This window comes from Hemitrygon akajei, chromosome 10, assembly GCF_048418815.1.
Source record: "Hemitrygon akajei chromosome 10, sHemAka1.3, whole genome shotgun sequence".
NCBI classification, from domain to species: Eukaryota; Metazoa; Chordata; class Chondrichthyes; order Myliobatiformes; family Dasyatidae; genus Hemitrygon; species Hemitrygon akajei.
This window is the reverse complement of record NC_133133.1, coordinates 56,881,203-56,899,832: the sequence shown is the minus strand read 5'-3', so window position 1 is coordinate 56,899,832 and position 18,630 is coordinate 56,881,203. Positions and strand designations below refer to the sequence as shown.

Sequence of the window (18,630 nt, the reverse complement as noted above, 5' to 3'; positions counted from 1 at the left end):
ATAATGTGTATATGTGGCTGAATTCACCTAAGAGTGAAGCATTATCATATAATGGCTGATGTAAAATAGATGATGAAAAAAACAGTCAAGGGAGCCATTAAAAAGGACACCAACTACTAATTATTGTGAGTAACGCCTAATTCATATCTAGTCTTCTTGTCATTCATTCAGGATGAAAGTCAGTAACAGAAATCTGAAACTTCAAATGCTATTTGCCAATACTGTTGAAAGGACAAACCTCTTCAAAAGGGTGAATGGAAGGACATTATCTTTCATTTACTGTCTCTGGACTGCTTTGCTTGCAAACTTTGTATTGAAATACCAGAAGATAATACATTAAGGATATTATATATTTTAACAAATAAATGCATCCATAAAAATGTACTGTCAAATAACATGGTCCATGGTGACTTCCAAGACTTTTTTTGTTGACTGTGGACTATCTTGGAGATAATTCAGCTTTGTCAAAATTGCTACAGATATTTAACACTATCCCTAGTCATAGTAACAATGAAGGCATCCAGAAATAAAATAATAGTTGCCAGCAGAGTGTGCATATAACAGGGTAGGGCTTTGAAAAGAAGATTTTAGAAGGCTATATTTAATTGTGCTATCAATATTTGTCTGCTGATATTCCCTATATCATTATAAATATTCACTATTTAGCCTAGAAAATGTATCACACAGCCTTGTTTTGTCTTATGCTACATAATTCATAATTGATTTTACCCAAGTACATCACATTAGTAATGAATCATGTATGAAGTTGCAACAACTGGAAAGTTGGACCAGGAGTCTCCTGTTTCAATTTGAGAGAGGATGCCTGACATTTTTCCTTTTCCAGCTATGTATCTAACGCTATCAATTGTCATCTAATGCAACTGTCAACCCACACTGATATAAACTGAACCTCAGACCTCCACACAATAACCACTGTCTTAGGGGAATGAAAAGCACATTATAATCTTGATTTAAGAGGGTCATCCTGCTGACACACTTCACAAAACTCTCTGGAGTCCACTCATACAGGTTCCACAGAGCTCAATGTAACAATAAGTGCTTTTGAAGAATGTAATCAATGAGAACATATGTTAGTTTAGTGATCATTTTGCAGTAGTACAAGCATGGGCTAGCTGTGCTGGTACTAGTTGTTCTTGTTACAGCAATGTGCAGGAAATTTTAGCACACCAGTGTACAATCCAATTACTAGGCAATTATTTACAGGAAGTTTAACAGTGAATCAGATTCCAATATTTTTGGGAACTCCCAAATTCTTTGTGCAAGAAGAATTTACAAAGCATAAATTCATTTTTAACTTTGAAACTTCCTTAATTAAAGTCATGGTTAAATATTTTGTTAGTAACTGGGCAGTAAATACACATTGTTTATCATGAATAAAACAAAAAATGCATGAGATATTTTGCAGGTCAATGGGGCACCTGCAGAAAGAAAGCCTTTTAGATCGACAACCTTTAATCAGAAATGAAAAATGATAAAAACCTTTACTAATAATACTAATATCTTTAACAAACCTACTGATTCTCAGTTATGCTGATTATACCTCTTCCCACCGTCACTAGTAAAAATGACATTTCCTTTTCTCAGTTCCTCTGTCTCTGCACCATCAGTTGTCAGGATGAGGCTTTCCATTCCAGAACATCTGAGATGCCCTGCTTCTTCAAAGATCAGGGTTTCCCTTCCTCTACCCTCACTAGCACCTCATACATTTCCCACATTCACACCCCATTTTCATGTCGCCATAATAGGGATAGAGTTCCTCTTGTCCTAACCCAGCACCCCACAAGCCTCCACAAACTCTGCCATCTTCAAAAGGATTCAACAAGAAAACATCTTTATATACCGCCCCCCCCCCCCCCCCCCCACATTCTGCAGTGATCGCTCTTTCTCTGACTCCCTTGTCCATTTGTCACTCCCCAGTGATCTCCTTCCTGGCAATTAAACCTGCAAGCAGCATAAAGTGCTACACCTCCCCAGTCACCTCTTTCCTCACCACTATTCAGAGCCCCAAACAGAGCACTTCACCTGTGAGTCTGTCGGGATCAGCTACTGTACCTGGTGCCGTCTCCTCTACGTTGGTGAGCCCCGTTGCAGATTGGAGGACTGCTTTGTTGAACACCTTTGTGCATTCGCAAAAGGCAGGATTTCCTAGTGGCCAACCACTTTATTTCCATTCTCCACTCCCATTCTTACATGTTGGTTCATGGCCTCCTCTACTGCCACAATGAGGCCACTCTCAGACTGGAGGATCAACAACTCATACCTCTGGGTATCCTCCAAACTTACAGCATGAACATTGATTTCTCTAACTTCCAGTAATTTCTCCCTCCCCCTTCTCTCTTTTTCCATTCACCATTCTGGGCCCCCGCTTACCCTTTCTCTTTTCTTCACCTGCCTAACACCTTCCTCTAGTGCCCTTCCTCTTTCCCTTTCTCCCCTGGTCTACTATCCTCTGAGATCCCTTCTTTAGCACTTTACCTTTTTGACCTATCACCTGCCAGCTGGACTCCTTCCCCTCCTCTCACCTCTGCCCTTCCATCTTCTTATTCTGACACCTTACCTTTTCCAGACCTGATGATGAATCTTGGCCTGAAACATTGACTGTTAATTCCTCACCTTGGATGCCACCTGATTTGCCGAGCTCCTCCAGCATTTTGTGTGTGTGTTACTCTGCTATTTAAAGCAGAGAAGAGGAAGGGGCAGGAAGGATAAAGCATGTGATACATTAGAGCTCAAGAAAGCCCAGACGACAAAATTATTGCTGGTGAATTCATCCTGATGAAGGGTCTCGGCCCGAAACGTCAACAGCACTTCTCCCTATAGATGCTGACTAGCCTGCTGTGTTCTACCAGCATTTTGTGTGTGTGTTGTTGTCCAAAATAACAGCCTATGTTTCCATGTTTCACCAAGACATAAAATCAATAAATGAGCACATGAATCATTACAAAAATAAGATCATTAAAACAACTCATGAGATCCATCTAAGACTGGAAACATTCAATAATATCTTTTCATTCAACTCTGTAATAGTGTTAGTTTTTTTTAACTAGCAGCTGGGCTTGAGATAAAAATGAACAGCCACACACTCAGTGATATAATGTTTCACATCACTATTATCTTCCCACAATGAGCCACTGGTGCTTTAGATATTTCATGAACACTATCCAGCAGATACAGTTGCTAGAAAAAGTTTGTGAACCCTTTTAAATTACCTGGTTTTCTGCATTAATTACTTATAAAATGTGGTCTCATCTTCATGTCTTTGGCTCGAGAGTCTTCGGTGAGGAGACTACACCAGGCACAATTGCAGAGGGTGAAGACATGACCGTTAAGCTGATTCAGTGTGCCATGTGCATGATGTGGGAGGTCAGGGACACTGATGGTGCCCCTGGCTGCTACAGCTGTGGAAAGTATGTCCAGATTCAGCTTCTGAAGGAGCATGTTGCAGCACTGAAGAAAGAACTGGACGACCTCAGGTTTATCTGCGAAAACGAGGGTTTTCTGGACAGGACCTACAGTGAGGTCATTACACCGAGGATACCGGAAGAGAGAAAGGGGGCGACGATGAGGAAGGAAAGGATGCTTGAAGTACAGGAGAGCCCAGGGGATGTACCTCTTGTAAACAGGTTCACCCTCTTGGAAGCTGTCAGGACAGAAGACACTGCCAGTCTGAGAGGCAGACAGATCTGCAAGCCGAAAATTGGTGCAGAAGCAGAGCCGAGGAGTCAGACATCAGGAAGAGCCGTGGTAGTAGGGGACTCCATAGTAAGAGGTACGGAAAGGGATTTCTGCGGCAACAGGCGAGATTTAAGGATGGTGTGTTGCCTCCCTGGTGCTAGGATCCAGGACATCACGGACCGATTGCAGGGAATCCTCAAGGGTGAAGGTGAACAGCCGGAAGTGGTAGTGCATGTCGGCACAAATGACATCGGGAAGAAGAGGAAGGACATTCTGCAGCGGGACTTCTGAGAACTCGGAAGAAGGCTGAAAAGCAGGACTTCCAGGGTGGTTATCTCTGGTTTGCTTCCAGTTCCTCGTGCTGGAGAGGACAGGAACAGGGAGATAATGGATCTGAATGTGTGGCTGAGGAACTGGTGCAGGAAGCAAGGATTTACATTCTTGGACCACTGGGATCTGTTTTGGGGTAGGGATGAATTGTACAAAAGGGACGGGTTGCACCTTAATAGGCAGGGGACCAGCATTCTGGCAGACAGGTTTGCCACTGCAACACAGGTGTGTTTAAACTAAGTAGTGGGGGTGGGAAGGGGTTTGAACTGGAAATATAAGGATGGAGTTTAAGGGAAAGTGAAAATAAGAAAAGTTAAAAAGGACAACAGAATCAATGGAGTAGACAGCTCAAGAAGAGATCATACAGTATGGCCAAGCAAAATAGGAAATGATATGAAAGGAGAGGGGAGTACCAAATTAAAAGTATTATATATGAATGCACGAAGTATAAGGAATAAAGTAGATGAGCTTGAGGCTCATTTGGAAATTGGCAAGTACGATGTTGTGGGAATAACTGAGACATGGCTTCAAGCGGAGAAGGCCTGGGAAATGAATGCTCAAGGAAATACATCTTATCGAAAGGACAGACTGACTGGCGGGGGGGGGGGGGCATAGAATCTGGGGATGTAGAGTCAGTATGGATAGAACTGAGAAATTCTAAGGGTAGAAAGACCCTAATGGGAGTTATCTACAGGCCCCCAAACAGCAGTCTGGATGTAGGGTGTAAGTTGAATGAAGAGTTAAAATTGGCATGTTGCAAAGGTAATGATACAGTTGTCATGGGGGATTTCAACATGCAGGTAGACTGGGAGAATCAGAATGGTACTGGACCCCAAGAAAGGGAGTTTGTGGAGTGCCTCCGAGATGGTTTCTTAGAACAGTTTGTACTGGAGCCTACCAGGGAGAAGGCAATTCTAGATTTAGTGTTGTGCAATGAACCGGATTTGATCAGGGACCTCGAGGTAAAGGAACCATTAGAAGGTAGTGACCATAATATATGTTTTAACCTACAATTTGAGAAGGAGAAGGGAAAATCGGATGTGTCAGTATTACAGTTGAACAAAGGGAACTATGGAGCTATGAGGGAGGAGCTGGTCAAAGTTCAATGGAACAATACCCTAGCAGGGAAGACAGTGGAACAATGGCAGGTATTTCTGGGAATAATGCAGAAGGTGCAGGATCGGTTCATTCCAAAGAGGAAGAAAGATCCTAAGGGCAGTAAGGGGCAGCCGTGGCTGACGAGGGAAGTAAAGGGCAGTATAAAAATAAAAGAGAAGAAGTATAACATAGCAAAGATGAGCGGGAAACCGGAGGACTGGGAAGCTTTTAAAGAGCAACAGAAGATAACAAAAAAGGCAATACGCCAAGAAAAAATGAGGTACGAAGGTAAACTAGCCAAGAATATAAAGGAGGATAGTAAAAGCTTCTTTAGGTATGTGAATAGCAAAAAAATATTTAAGACCAAAATTGGGCCATTGAAGACAGAAACGGGTGAATTTATTGTGGGGAACAAGGAAATGGCAGACGAGTTGAACAGGTACTTTGGATCTGTCTTCACTAGGGAAGACACAAACAATCTCCCAGATGTAATAGTGGTCAAAGGAACTAGGGTAAAGGATGAACTGAAGGAAATTTATATTAGGCAAGAAATGGTGTTGGATAGACTGTTGAGTCTGAAGGCTGATAAGTCCCCGGGACCTGATGGTCTGCATCCCAGGGTACTTAAAGAGGTGGCTCTAGAAATCATGGACGCAATGGTAATCATTTTCCAATGTTCTATAGATTCAGGAACAGTTCTTGCTGATTGGAGGGTGGCTAATGTTGTCCCACTTTTCAAGAAAGGAGGGAGAGAGAAAACAGGGAATTATAGACCAGTTAGCCTGACGTCAGTGGTAGGAAAGATGCTGGAGTCAATTATAAAAGAGGAAATTATGACGCATTTGGATAGCAGTAGAAGGATCAGTCCGAGTCAGCATGGATTTATGAAGGGAAAATCATGCTTGACTAATCTTCTGGAGTTTTTTGAGGATGTAACTATGAAAATGGACAAGGGAGAGCCAGTGGATGTAGTGTACCTGGACTTCCAGAAAGCTTTTGATAAAGTCCCACATAGGAGATTAGTGGGCAAAATTAGGGCACATGGTATTGGGGGCAGAGTACTGACATGGATTGAAAATTGGCTGGCTGACAGGAAACAAAGAGTAGTGATTAATGGGTCCCTTTCGGAATGGCAAGCTGTGACCAGTGGGGTACCGCAAGGTTCGGTGCTGGGACCGCAGCTGTTTACAATATACATTAATGATTTAGATGAAGGGATTAAAAGTATCATTAGCAAATTTGCTGATGACACAAAGCTGGGTGGCAGTGTGAAATGTCAGGAGAATGTTATGAGAATGCAGGGTGACTTGGACAGGTTGGGTGAGTGGGCAAATGTAGGGCAGATGCAGTTCAATGTGGATAAATGTGAAGTTATCCACTTTGGTGGCAAGAACAGGAAGGCAGCTTACTATCTAAATGGAGTCAAGTTAGGAAAAAGGGAAGTACAAAGAGATCTAGGTGTTCTTGTACATCAGTCAATGAAATCAAGTATGCAGGTACAGCAGGCAGTGAAGAAAGCTAATGGCATGCTGGCTTTTATAACAAGAGGAATTGAGTATAGGAGTAAAGAGGTCCTTCTGCAGCTGTACAGGGCCCTGGTGAGACCCCACCTGGAGTATTGTGTGCAGTTTTGGTCTCCAAATTTGAGGAAGGACATTCTTGCTATTGAGGGAGTGCAGCGTAGGTTCACAAGGTTAATTCCCGGAATGGCGGGACTGTCATATGTTGAAAGATTGGAGCATGAGAGGGGATCTGATTGAAACATATAAGATTATTAAGGGATTGGACACGCTGGAGGCAGGAAGCATGTTCCCGCTGATGGGTGAGTCCAGAACTAGAGGCCACAGTTTAAGAATAAGGGGTAGGCCATTTAGAACAGAGATGCGGAAAAACTTTTTCACCCAGAGAGTGGTGGATATGTGGAATGCTCTGCCCCAGAAGGCAGTAGAGGCCAAGTCTCTGGATGCATTCAAGAGAGAGTTAGATAGAGCTCTTATAGATAGCGGGGTCAAGGGATATGGGGAGAGGGCAGGAACGAGGTACTGATTGTGTATGATCAGCCATGATCACAGTGAATGGCGGTGCTGGCTAGAAGGGCCAAATGGCCTACTCCTGCACCTAGTGTCTATTGTCTATTATCTAAGTCAATAACACTGGACAATAAAGATTTTGCTTCTTGAATATATTTAGGTGTATCTTATGAATTTTGGGCTACTAATAATGAAAATCACCATGAAATTTCCCTATCCTGCACCATTTTTTAAATAAACTTATGTTTATTATTTCAATTCATAATTCAAGGCAATTAAAATGTTGCCTACAATGTAAGCTGGAGAGTTTCCTATCTTGTCCAGGCGTGCTTGGGCATGCTTAGGCGGTGTGGCTGCTGCATGGCAGGACAGGTTTTAGTAATAATTACTGGGTTCAGGACTGTAAGGATGGAATTTGCTATCACCAGGCACAAAAATTTCTATGAAGGATTTTGATATTTGAGACAGATGCTTCCCAGAATAACTGATGCCATGATAAAGGAAAGCATTTTTGTTGGTCCACAAATCAAACAGGTCATCAGTGACAGGCAATTTGAAGAATTTCTAGTGGGACTGGAGAAAATCACATGGAAGCCATTCAAAGAAGTTGTTGAAATTTTTCTCGACAACTACTGAGCACCAAACTACATGCAGCTGGTTGAAAGCATGCTTCAAGCATATAAAACGATGAAATACAACATATCACTAAAGATTCATTTTCTGCATTCCCATTTAGACTTCTTCCCTGCAAATCTTGGTGCTGTTAGTGATGAGCACGGTGAAAGGTTTCACCAGGACATTGCGGTCATGGAGAAAAGATACCAGGGCAACTGGAATTCATCAATGCTGGCAAATTATTGTTGGACACTTAAACGAGAAGCCACAGATACTGAGTACAAATGAAAATCATTAACAAAATATTTTTAACTTAGTTGAACTATTGCAAAGCATCAGCACCATTATGCAATTAAACACATTATATTCAATAAAAGTTAATTTGTTGTTTCTCCAAATTCCTACGTGATACAAGTAGTCTGAAATTATAGTTGTGCTCATCTTCAAGCAGTTTATCATAAACAAAAAAATTCTGAGGAAACAACTTTTGAAAAAATTTGTTGTCCAGTGTAATAGTCAAACACAATCTGCCTAAACTAACAACATACAAACAATTGTACTTCGTCTTGTCAATCCAAGTACACCAGTAAATAATCACAGTCTAGGTTCAAAAAAAGTGTATGAACTTCCAGGATAATGCCTTCTACAAGAGCTGTTTGGAATCAGCTCTTGCAATCAATGAGATGAGATTGGAGGTGTGGGTTTTAGAGGTGCCCTGCCTTATGAAAAAGACACAAAGTCAGGCTACTGACAGAACCTTCTCTTCTCAAGAAAGATCTGTTTATGTGCATCATGCCCCGATCAAAACAACTTTCAGAGGACCTTAGAAGCAGAATTGTAGAGATGCATGAAGCTGGAAAAGGCTACAAAAGCATTTCTAAGGACCTGAGTGTTCACCAGTCTACAGTAAGTTGTTTACAAATGGAGGAAATTCAGTACTGTTAATACTCTCGCTAGGAGTGGGAGTCCTGCAAAGATTACACCAAGAGCACAACGTGCAATGCTGAAGGAAGTGAAAAAGAGCTACCCAAGGGTAACAGCAAAAGACCTGCAGGAACCTGTAGAACTCACTAAAGTCTCTGTTCATATACAGTCAATGTTTCAGGTCAAGACCCTTCAGCAGGATTGGAGAACGAAAGATGAGTAGATTTCAAAAATGGGAGCAAGGGGAGGGAGAAACACAAGATGAAAGGTGAAATCGGACGGGGTGTGCAGTGAAGTAAAGAGCTGGGAAGTTGGTGAAAGAGATACAGGGCTGGAGAAGGGGGAATCTAATAGGAGATGATAGAGAGCTATGGAAGAAAGGGGGAGGAGCATCAGAGGGAGGTGATGGGCAGGTAAGGTGTTAAGGTGACAGAGGGAAAAGGAGATGAGGAATGGTGAAGGGAGGGAGGGCATTACCAGAAGTTCGAGAATTCGATGTTCATGCCATCCGGTTGAAGGCTACCCAGAAGGAATATAAGGCGTTGTTTCTCCAACTTGACTGTGGCCTCATCATGACAGTAGAGGAGGCCTGGATAGACATATTGGAATGGGAATGGGAAGTGGAATTAAAATAGATGGCCACTGGGAGATCCCACTTCTTCTGGCGGATGGAGTGTAGGTGCTCGGCAAAGCATTCTCCCAATCTACATCGGCTCTCACCAATATACAAGAGGCCACACTGGGAGCACTGGACTCAATATAAACCCCAACAGATTCACAGGTGAAGTGTCACCTCGCCTGGAAGGACTGTTTGGGGCCTTGAATGGTAGTGAGGGAGGAGGTGTAGGGGCAGGTACTGCACTTGCTCCGCTTGTAAGTGTAAGTGCCAGGAGGGAGATCAGTGAGGAGGGATGAATGGACAATGGATCCCTGTGGAAAGCAGAAAGTGGGGGAGAGGGAAAAAAGTGCTTGGTGGTGGGATTCCACTGAAGATGGCAGAACTTATGGAGAATTATATGCTGGATGCAGAGGGTGGTGGGTTGGTAGGTGAGGACAAGAGAAACCCTATCTCTGGAAACCAGAGGAATTGAGAAGGGGATGGCACTGTTCCAAGCTTATACTGATGTCTGTCCCCCACTTTTCCTACGCTACATCGATGACTGCATTGGTGCTGCTTCCTGCAACCACGTAGAGCTCACTGACTTCATCCACTTTGCCTCCAACTTCCACCATGCCCTCAAATTTACCCGGTCCATTTCCGACACCTCCCACCCCTTTCTCGATCTCTCTGGAGACAGCTTATCTACTGATGTCAATTATAAACCCATGGACTCTCACAGCTACCTGGACTATGCCTCCTCCCACCCTGTAACTTGTTAAAATGCCATCCCCTATATTAGTCATAACATTGCTACGTTTCAATAAACTTTAAAATAAAAAGTCCCGAATTGTGCTGATCCACATCTTACCCCATCCAGACAGGCTCAGGTAATACTGCTCTGACTGAAAGTTTCAATTCATGAAGGCAGACTCATGGAGAGCATGATCTTTCTTCAGAAAGAACGTAGCATCAACAAGCCCTCCCCAAAGTGCAAGCTGCTACTTTAAGAAGTTAAGGGTTAGCTTCCAGAATCAGAATAACACATTTCAAATGTATGCTGAAACTGTTGCCATTGCCTTTGAAAACCCTTAAGAACTTCTGAAACTAGCTGCCATGCTATCAACAGCTGTAGATGGTAGTGTGGAAGCTCTGGGGTATAATGTCTGCAGACTTGAACCCTTTTTTCTATCCTTCATGGTGGTCCCCAAACATGGTTTCCTGTCTACAGCTCTCTCTTCCATTCACAGCAGATTCAGGCCACCACTGAAGAACTATTTCAAATGATTGGAAAAATTACTGTGCACGTTATCAAAACTAGATTTAACAGCTTGGACTCAGCTCTAGTTGCTTTGGCAGCAACCAAGTATCTGTGAACTAAACTGTCTGCTTTAGAGTAAAGAGGCTGAATATCCTTTTAAATAACACAGCTGCTGTTAGTGAGGAATTATGAAAAGCTACATCGTCTTTTTCTTAGTGATATCTAAGTGATGCAGTCCTTACCAATGAAAATGATGGTTGAACAAATGTGCTATGCACGAGCCCGTTATAAATGAAAACATCTCAAAACTTGTACCAACTGAGAAATATTTTTTGCAAACCTAACATGGTACAATTAAATGAGCTCTACACATCCTCTAGTTGTACAAAGTTTCCAAGTCTGTTTTTTTATCATTTCTGGCATCTTGCTCTTTCATAATCTGAATGCCTTTACTCAGTCCCTGCAAGGGTTGCAGCTATCCTACTTCTATTGCTCCTTAAAGTACTCTGAAAGGAACTTCTTTCATCAAGTGTTTCATCATCATTCCAAAAATCTCTGCGGCTGAGTCAATTTTTTTGTTTCAAAACACCCCAGTAAAGTACTTTACATAACAAGTTGTTGTTGCTTTGTTATAGGATCTCAATCCTCACCAAGTTTCAATACAAGTGACAGCTGTGATTATGTTCCCAGAAAGTAATGCAAAGCTCTGTTGTCTGTATGTGCATCAAGATGTGAGATGAAAAAAAAATTATTTACAATTTTTGCTTAAATTTTGTAAGAGCAAATTTTCATCCCACATCCCAAATATTTTGGTAGTGATTTAGGAATTTCTGCTATCTGGAATGCTATAAAATGAGGGCTGCCTGTATCTAGTCTTTGCAGTATTCTTCTTGTTTCCTGTCTGGACTGATCACATTAGAAGAACTGTTTGTGTTCATGTCTTAATCTGCAATCATGAAGACTATCAAAGCCACCTTCTGGTGCCAGTATCAACAGAGAGCTGGACTTGAATAAAAGAGTGTTCATTTAATGCCAGGTCAAAATAAAGTCTGAAGATCTTGTATGCTTTGGAAATTAACATTTAGGAAGTTAGCTTCTAATGTTACCAAAACATTGTGCTGCTAACTCTATGCTGACAAACCCACTAACTTCTTACTTGTGAGAAAACGATCCAATAATTTCACTTTTGAAATGTTCCAAACCATTTATAGCCATAATAAGCTGGGCATGGTATTATAAAATGATATCAATCAGGGAAATCAAGATTGAAATAATAAAATTAAAGTCTTCCCCGTGTAGGAGCGGTTTCATCATCACAATGTAGTTCCAGGAAATAAGAGAGCATCTACAAGATTGTAAAAGGTCGACAGTTGCAAAAAGTACAAGTACAGTGTTTAGAAGGTGAGACAAGCAAATCAGAATGAGGAAATGGCAGAGATGTTAAATATGGTACTTGTATTCAAATTTAAAAATTAAAAATTGTGCCAAAAGAAGTAGGTCAGCTCAGTGGCACGGCAAATCGTGTTATTGTCTTAGTTCTGATCTCTGCTACTGTCTGTGTGAACTTCTATACACTCTCCCTGTGACCACACTGGCAACACCTCCCTCCCACTCCCAAGATCCCAAAGACACTGGCCACTGTAAATTATGCCCTGGTCTAGGTGATGGGGAATTTTGACAGGCATGTAAGAAATATCTGTTAACAGGTTTGAAGAGATTTCACACAGAGCTGCATGGACTCAGTGGGCTGAATGGCCTGATTCTGTGTTGTAAAGAAATACAAAAAAAATTAAAGAGGGGAAACTTACAATAAACATGAAACAATATATCCTCTAGATCTAATGGTCCGTATATCTGGGATTTGGAAAAGATTGATGCACAGAAAGTGAACGCATTAGTGCCAATTACAAATTTTCTCATATTTTGAAAAAGATGAAATGTTAAATGGCTATTATGGAAAGAGGAAGGGAGAAAACAGAAATAAGGCTACATACTTAACAGCAGTTGTTAAGGTAGGTAGCTGGTAAAAGATGGCAGTTTAAGACAGTGTTAGTGAAACACAGCGATGTCTTACTGACAGCAAACAAAACTACTAACTATTCTATTAATCACACTTTTTCTGGACAATGATCACTACAATCAATCACTTGTAATTTCCCTTTCAGAGATGAGCTTTTGAACCAGCTGCACAACCTAGCATTTTCACAGTGTGAGTTGAAGTCCTAAAGGTCAGTACGGTTGTGGTGTGGCATGTGTGGGCGAATTGAGATCGTGGGGCACAGGCTCAAAAGCGAGGAACGAGGCAATGTTTGGCCATTGCTTGAGTGGACTTGGAGCCGATTTGAATTGGCGGCGGGGCCCAGGCCCAGGCCAAGAGCGGGGCACAAGCCAAGGTTTAACCGACTTAAGTGCCAGGTCAGATTGGAAAGGTCGCGTGCAGGCCAAGTTGAGGTGGTAGAGCCCAGGCCCAAGAGCATATTAAGCAGCAGGGCCCAGGTCTGAGAGCAAGGAACAAACTGATGTTTGGGTGATATAAAGCGCTGGTTCATATTGAAAAGGTCAGGGTGCCAGGGCCAGGGGTGAGCTCACAGCTTGACGAGGTTTACTCGTTTCTGTGCTGAACTGAGGTTGTGGCCTACAACTAATGGTCACCTGGATCGGTTGCAGTGATGACTGGCTTCATGGCTGGGTATTCACTTTCGTGAACGTTAAGTTCTGAATGTTATTTGCTTATTTTTATTGTTTGCACAATTTATTCTTTATTTGCCCATTGGGTGCTTGACAGTCTTTTTGTAATGGGTCCTATTGGGTTTCGTTGTTTTGTGGCTGCCTGTAAGGAGTCAAATCTCAAGGTTGTATATAGTATATGTACTTTGATAATAAAGGTATTTTGTGCATTAATGAGGAAGTAATACTGGAGCACATAAATAATCAAATATGAATGGGTTGAGGCTTCCATTCACAAATGCTTCTGGACGTTATTAATGAAGTGCTAGCAGAACACTTAGCATGCTTAGGTAGAGCCTCAGTTTCAGATTGAAAAAATGCTAATTAGTGGAAGGATGAGTTCAGTCTACCAGGAAAACCCGAAGCTTGTTGTTTCCTGACACCTCATTTCTGTATCTCACTCCCGTTCTGATATACTGTATCAGCTTGTGGCCCCCTGCACTGCTATAATGCGGTTAACTTTAACCTTGAGTAGCAGAATTTCATCTATGCACATTGTACCTTCTGAACTCAATACTTAATCCTCACACTTCAGGTAACTCTTTGCCTTTGTCTACATCAGAACTGGTTATCTCTGCTGAAAAACGACACCAATTATTCTGGTTCAATAGTTCACTCTGAATACTCCCTGATTTTCTAGACATACCCCACAGCCTTACTGCTTGCAACACATTACATTTGTTTGACTGTATTGAAATCTTCTAACTGTCCCATTAACCCATTTGCCAGAGGACCTCTGCAACTTATCCTCACAATAAATGGCCTCACCCCATCAGATATTTTCTTTTTTCCCCATCCACTCCTAACCCTAGTTTCTCTGCAATTTTTCCTTCATTCCTCATTTTAATGAAAGGTTTTTGACCTGAAACATTAATCCTGTTGCTCTTTCCACAGAATCTACTTGACTTGCTGATCATTTACGGTATTTCATTTTTACTACGAACTTCCAGCATCTTGAGTCTTTCTGAGTGAATAGAATGTTGCTCTTTTACTCAACATCAACCAGCAAGATTACTTGATTGTTTTGCATACACAAATGCACAACACCAAAAACTGAAATTTTATTCAGAATCTTCTCTCAACATAAAAATATCTGACCCCAGTTATATATGCACCATTTTCACACAGTAGATATCAAGAATTAATTATGCAAGGAGAAAATTATAAAAATATATGAAATAATGTAGATAGAAATTAAGAAAACTCCAATTCAATAGTAAGATTTCAAAATAAAGTACTTTGGCTTTGACCATGATTTGTCTGAGTTCCGCAGCAGTTCCTACCTTTCACATATATGGTAGTACCGGTTATCTTGAATGCCATCTTGCAATGGGACATTAACAGTGTAATATCTTCCCTTCCCCATTCCAATATCTGTCACATCTCCTGTCCCTTGGGAAGTAACAGCAAGAAATCATTAAAAAATTGTCTGAGAAAGGAAATGTTGTCATCAAATTCAAAGGATTGAGAAAAAGGAAGAACTACCTGGGAAAAATCCAGGGGAATACTTGTGAAAAGATACAGTCATTACTTTTGATGTAAAGCTGAATGCATCTTCGACACCTGGAGATGTTGAGAAAAAGAGTGCAGTAGCAACACACTTTATGACATTTTAAATTCTGGATGTTATGTGGATATAGAGAAACATTTAATAAGTGTTAAAATCTTCTGGAATTCTGGAGTTCCAATATACTTAGGATCTCCCCCCCCCCCCCTTTTTAACTCTCAAAGTGACATACAAATCTTAGTCATAAAATTGTTGTGAAATGCAGGTGGAGACCAAAAATCAGCTGGGTTTTATCCTATCAGACACAACCCACTGCCACCCCTACCTTCACAGCAGCTTAACCGACTTTCATTCCTTCCCGATTCTTTCCTTCCTAGATCATCAGAACTAGGAAGGAAAAAAATCCTTAATTCTTTCCCCACAAACACAGCCAGCCTGACTGTGTATTTCCAGAAATCATTATTTTTATTTCAAGATAATGCTATTAGATACAAACAACACTATATCCTACAAGACTCGATGTTAAGTTGATGTAAAATTTAGAGGAATAGAATGGCTCATCTTGTTGAAGTTACAAAACAACTTTCATAAAGCACATTAAAGAAAATTTCTAAATTTAAGTCATAAATCAGATAATGACTTCCAACATTCATTCTTTCAAGTAACATAAAGCAGAAATCAGAACTGAGTTGCCCTGGGCCTCCAGAAGTTTACTATAAAAGTACCTCAATGAACAATTAGGGAATCCCCAGTAAAAAAAAATAAATTTAAACTTTAGAATGTCTCAACAACTTCCAAACAATCACTTTGGCAGTGAAAATGTACTTGTGGCTCATTATTCCTGATTTCAATCATTGCTGGAGTTTTCAAAGACTGAGGGGCTCCAGATGTTAAAACATGAAAGCAAATGTTAAATACTTTACAACAATCAGTTGAATATTATATGTAAACTACAATTTTAAAATTACCTGTATAGCCTGGGTACCCAACCCCAGATCGGGTGGGTCACATATCAAAAAACTCAGCCCTGAAACTGGGCCTGTTCTTTGTGAAGAATGTTCTAAGGTTCAGTACAATTTGATGTGATTCAGCTTATTCACTGCAAGCAGTCAGAAGATTGCAAGTCACACAGTAAGCGAGTCATATTTCTTAATATCCATCTTTACCACAGAACTCATGCCCAAAGGTCTAACTGCATATATTAGGTTTGAGCCAAGTTGGGGTTCAAAACTAATATAAATCCTCAGGCTCTTGTCAGGCTTGAAATGGCTGTAACCTGGAATTAATTTTCTACCAAGCAGAACTCTATTCCCTGATATCTTTTAAAACATATTATGATATCCATTTAATTTGTAACTTTTTGCACTCCTTCCAGTCATTGTTTTGATAATTAAACAAGTGCTGTTTGGTATTAATACATGAAGTTATCCCTTACAACATTAAAACAACAGGATCTTTAGCCCATTTTACAACACAACTCTAGGCGAGATAACTGGCACATTCCTCTTAGATCCCATTAGATTCTGTGAACTGTTTAAAGCTGAGAAATGAATTTGAAATACAAGAAAAACATTTTTATATAGGATTTCCACTGCCTCTGGTTAGTCAAAGCACTATGAAGTACATTTGAAATAGTATTATAAAATAGGAAACATGAACCATTTAGATGTAGTAAACTACTTACAAATGGGAATGTAATGATGACCTGTTTTGCTGAAGTTAAATGTCAGCCAGGATTCTGGGAATAACTCCCCTGCTTGTCTTCAGAACAGAGATGTGGGATCCTTTATGCCCACTTGGTTGTGCAGATGGGCCTAATTTCAAAAGCTCATTTGAAAGATGGTATAATTGACTAAATTCAAGTTCCACATTTACCAAAGTGGAACTCTTCTCACTTCTCTGGATTATTAATTCAGGTTTTTGGATTACGATTTCAATAATTTAATTGCATAAATTTAACAGCATAAATACATCATGCATTAAGTACAGCCTAAAATAAAGGATAATGTACCTTTATTGTCAAAGTCATTAAATCCAAACTATTTTGGAGTACAAGAAAGCAGGTCACATTGCAAACATGTACTATAATGCTCATCCTATAGTGACAGACTCCAGTGGAATTTTGATTAATGGAACAACGTTTCCAGGATCTATTACATATTTAATATCCTCTCTAGGTGGCTTGGTGGAGATACGTCTCTACCAAAGGAGGTATAAGGCACTCCTTCCCTCCAATAGCCTGCAGGTCACCTTCAGCAAGGTGTAGCACCAGCTTACTCCCCCGCCCCACCCAATGATCAGGGCCACGTGAAGCCATGGGAGCCGTGGACTGTCATATGAGCAGCTGGTGCATATCGCAGGTTCTGGCTATGTCACTGACACCAGGCAAACAATCTCTGAAGAGTACTGATAATGGCTGGTGTCACCCGTCTTTTTAAGACATTGCCCAGAAGACGACAATGGCAAACTACTTCTGCAGAAAAATTTGCCAAGAGCAATCATGGTCATGAGATCATGACTGCCTACATCATACATTACAGCATATAATGAACAAATATCCTTTCATCCATTGGTATATAACTATAAGCAGTTGATACACCCATGAAGAATACATTTATATATTATGGAATATAATTTTTTATCTACTCCTTGCTCTTGTCTCACCTGTCTATCTGCGTAATCTGTATGTTCCACATTGGTGTCACAAGCCACCCTGGAACCACAGAACTGGAGTGGAAGGAAATCATCCTAGACCTTGAAAGACTTTTTTATTTCTAATTATAAAATAAATATATTTATACATCCAGAAACTAAAATATAGATTATTTACTTTGTGCCTAAATTAACATTGCAATCAACTGACTAATGTCCCTGGCAATTGGAGGCAAAATAGATTTTGGGGGTCTTCTGAAATCTGGATGCAAAGAGTATAATTTGAATAATCACTGGGTAAGGGGTAGGTGTAACACTTGTCCAGCTTGTAAGAATAAGTACCAGGAGGGAGATCACCCGCATCCCCTCCATTTCCCAGACATGCATCTTCATCCCATCTTCCAGCCACCATAACAGGGATACCTACCACACCACTAATCTCCCCACTTCCTTTTCAGTCCTGAAGGGTCTCAGCCCAAAACATCAACTATTTATTCCTTTCCTTCAATGCTGCTGACCTGATGAACTCCTCCAGCATTTCTGCTGCTCTAGTATTAAATGGGCTCCTTTGAGGATATCCAAGCCTTTGCCTAGAGCAGCACATTATGCATGTCACACTGAAAAGGATTCTGGATACCCTCATCTTAAACTTCAACATACCACTGATTTATAGCAAATTACTCATTGACAGCCGGGAATTGCACACACAGTGCTATTTTTAAGCTATAGCTCTTGGACGGATAATAATTATTGTCTCAGAACAGCCAACCAGCCTGGGTTGGAGATGCAAATAGGAGTGGATTGCTATTGGATGAATGCGAAGTAGCAACTACTCAGAACCTGCATCCACAGAAAGACCTTCTCGTGATTGTGTAACAGCCATATATTGCTGGTATGGAACCCCTCCCCCTTTATCCCTATGTAACCATGAATGGTCAGTAAGAAACTCATCACAGACACATTAAATTTTGCAGAAGCAAGTCGATCTGCCAATATGACTGGATTCATCAACTGATTAATTATCCATCCTAGAGAACAATTCACCAATCTGATGCATTTGTGCATAGCTACCAGCTGTATCCAATATGCCCCTGTATGGAAATAAGAGATAAGCATAAGAGTCTGTCAACATTGGCTCTCAAGCCTGCTCTACCATTCAATAACATTATGGTTGCATGGTCACTAGCAGCAA

General features: G+C 40.9%; 1 protein-coding gene across 1 annotated transcript in view; it reads right to left on the bottom strand.

Annotated features, from left to right (window-relative positions):
• hdac8 (histone deacetylase 8) overlaps positions 1–18,630 on the bottom strand; it is a 106,363-nt gene that overhangs the window by 29,630 nt on the left and 58,103 nt on the right. The window contains exons 6-7 of the mRNA XM_073058365.1: positions 14,765–14,842; positions 14,563–14,671 (exon numbers count right to left, since the gene is read on the bottom strand). Of these exons, the coding sequence (XP_072914466.1) occupies positions 14,563–14,671; positions 14,765–14,842 (187 nt within the window). The remainder of the gene's footprint in view (positions 1–14,562; positions 14,672–14,764; positions 14,843–18,630) is intronic.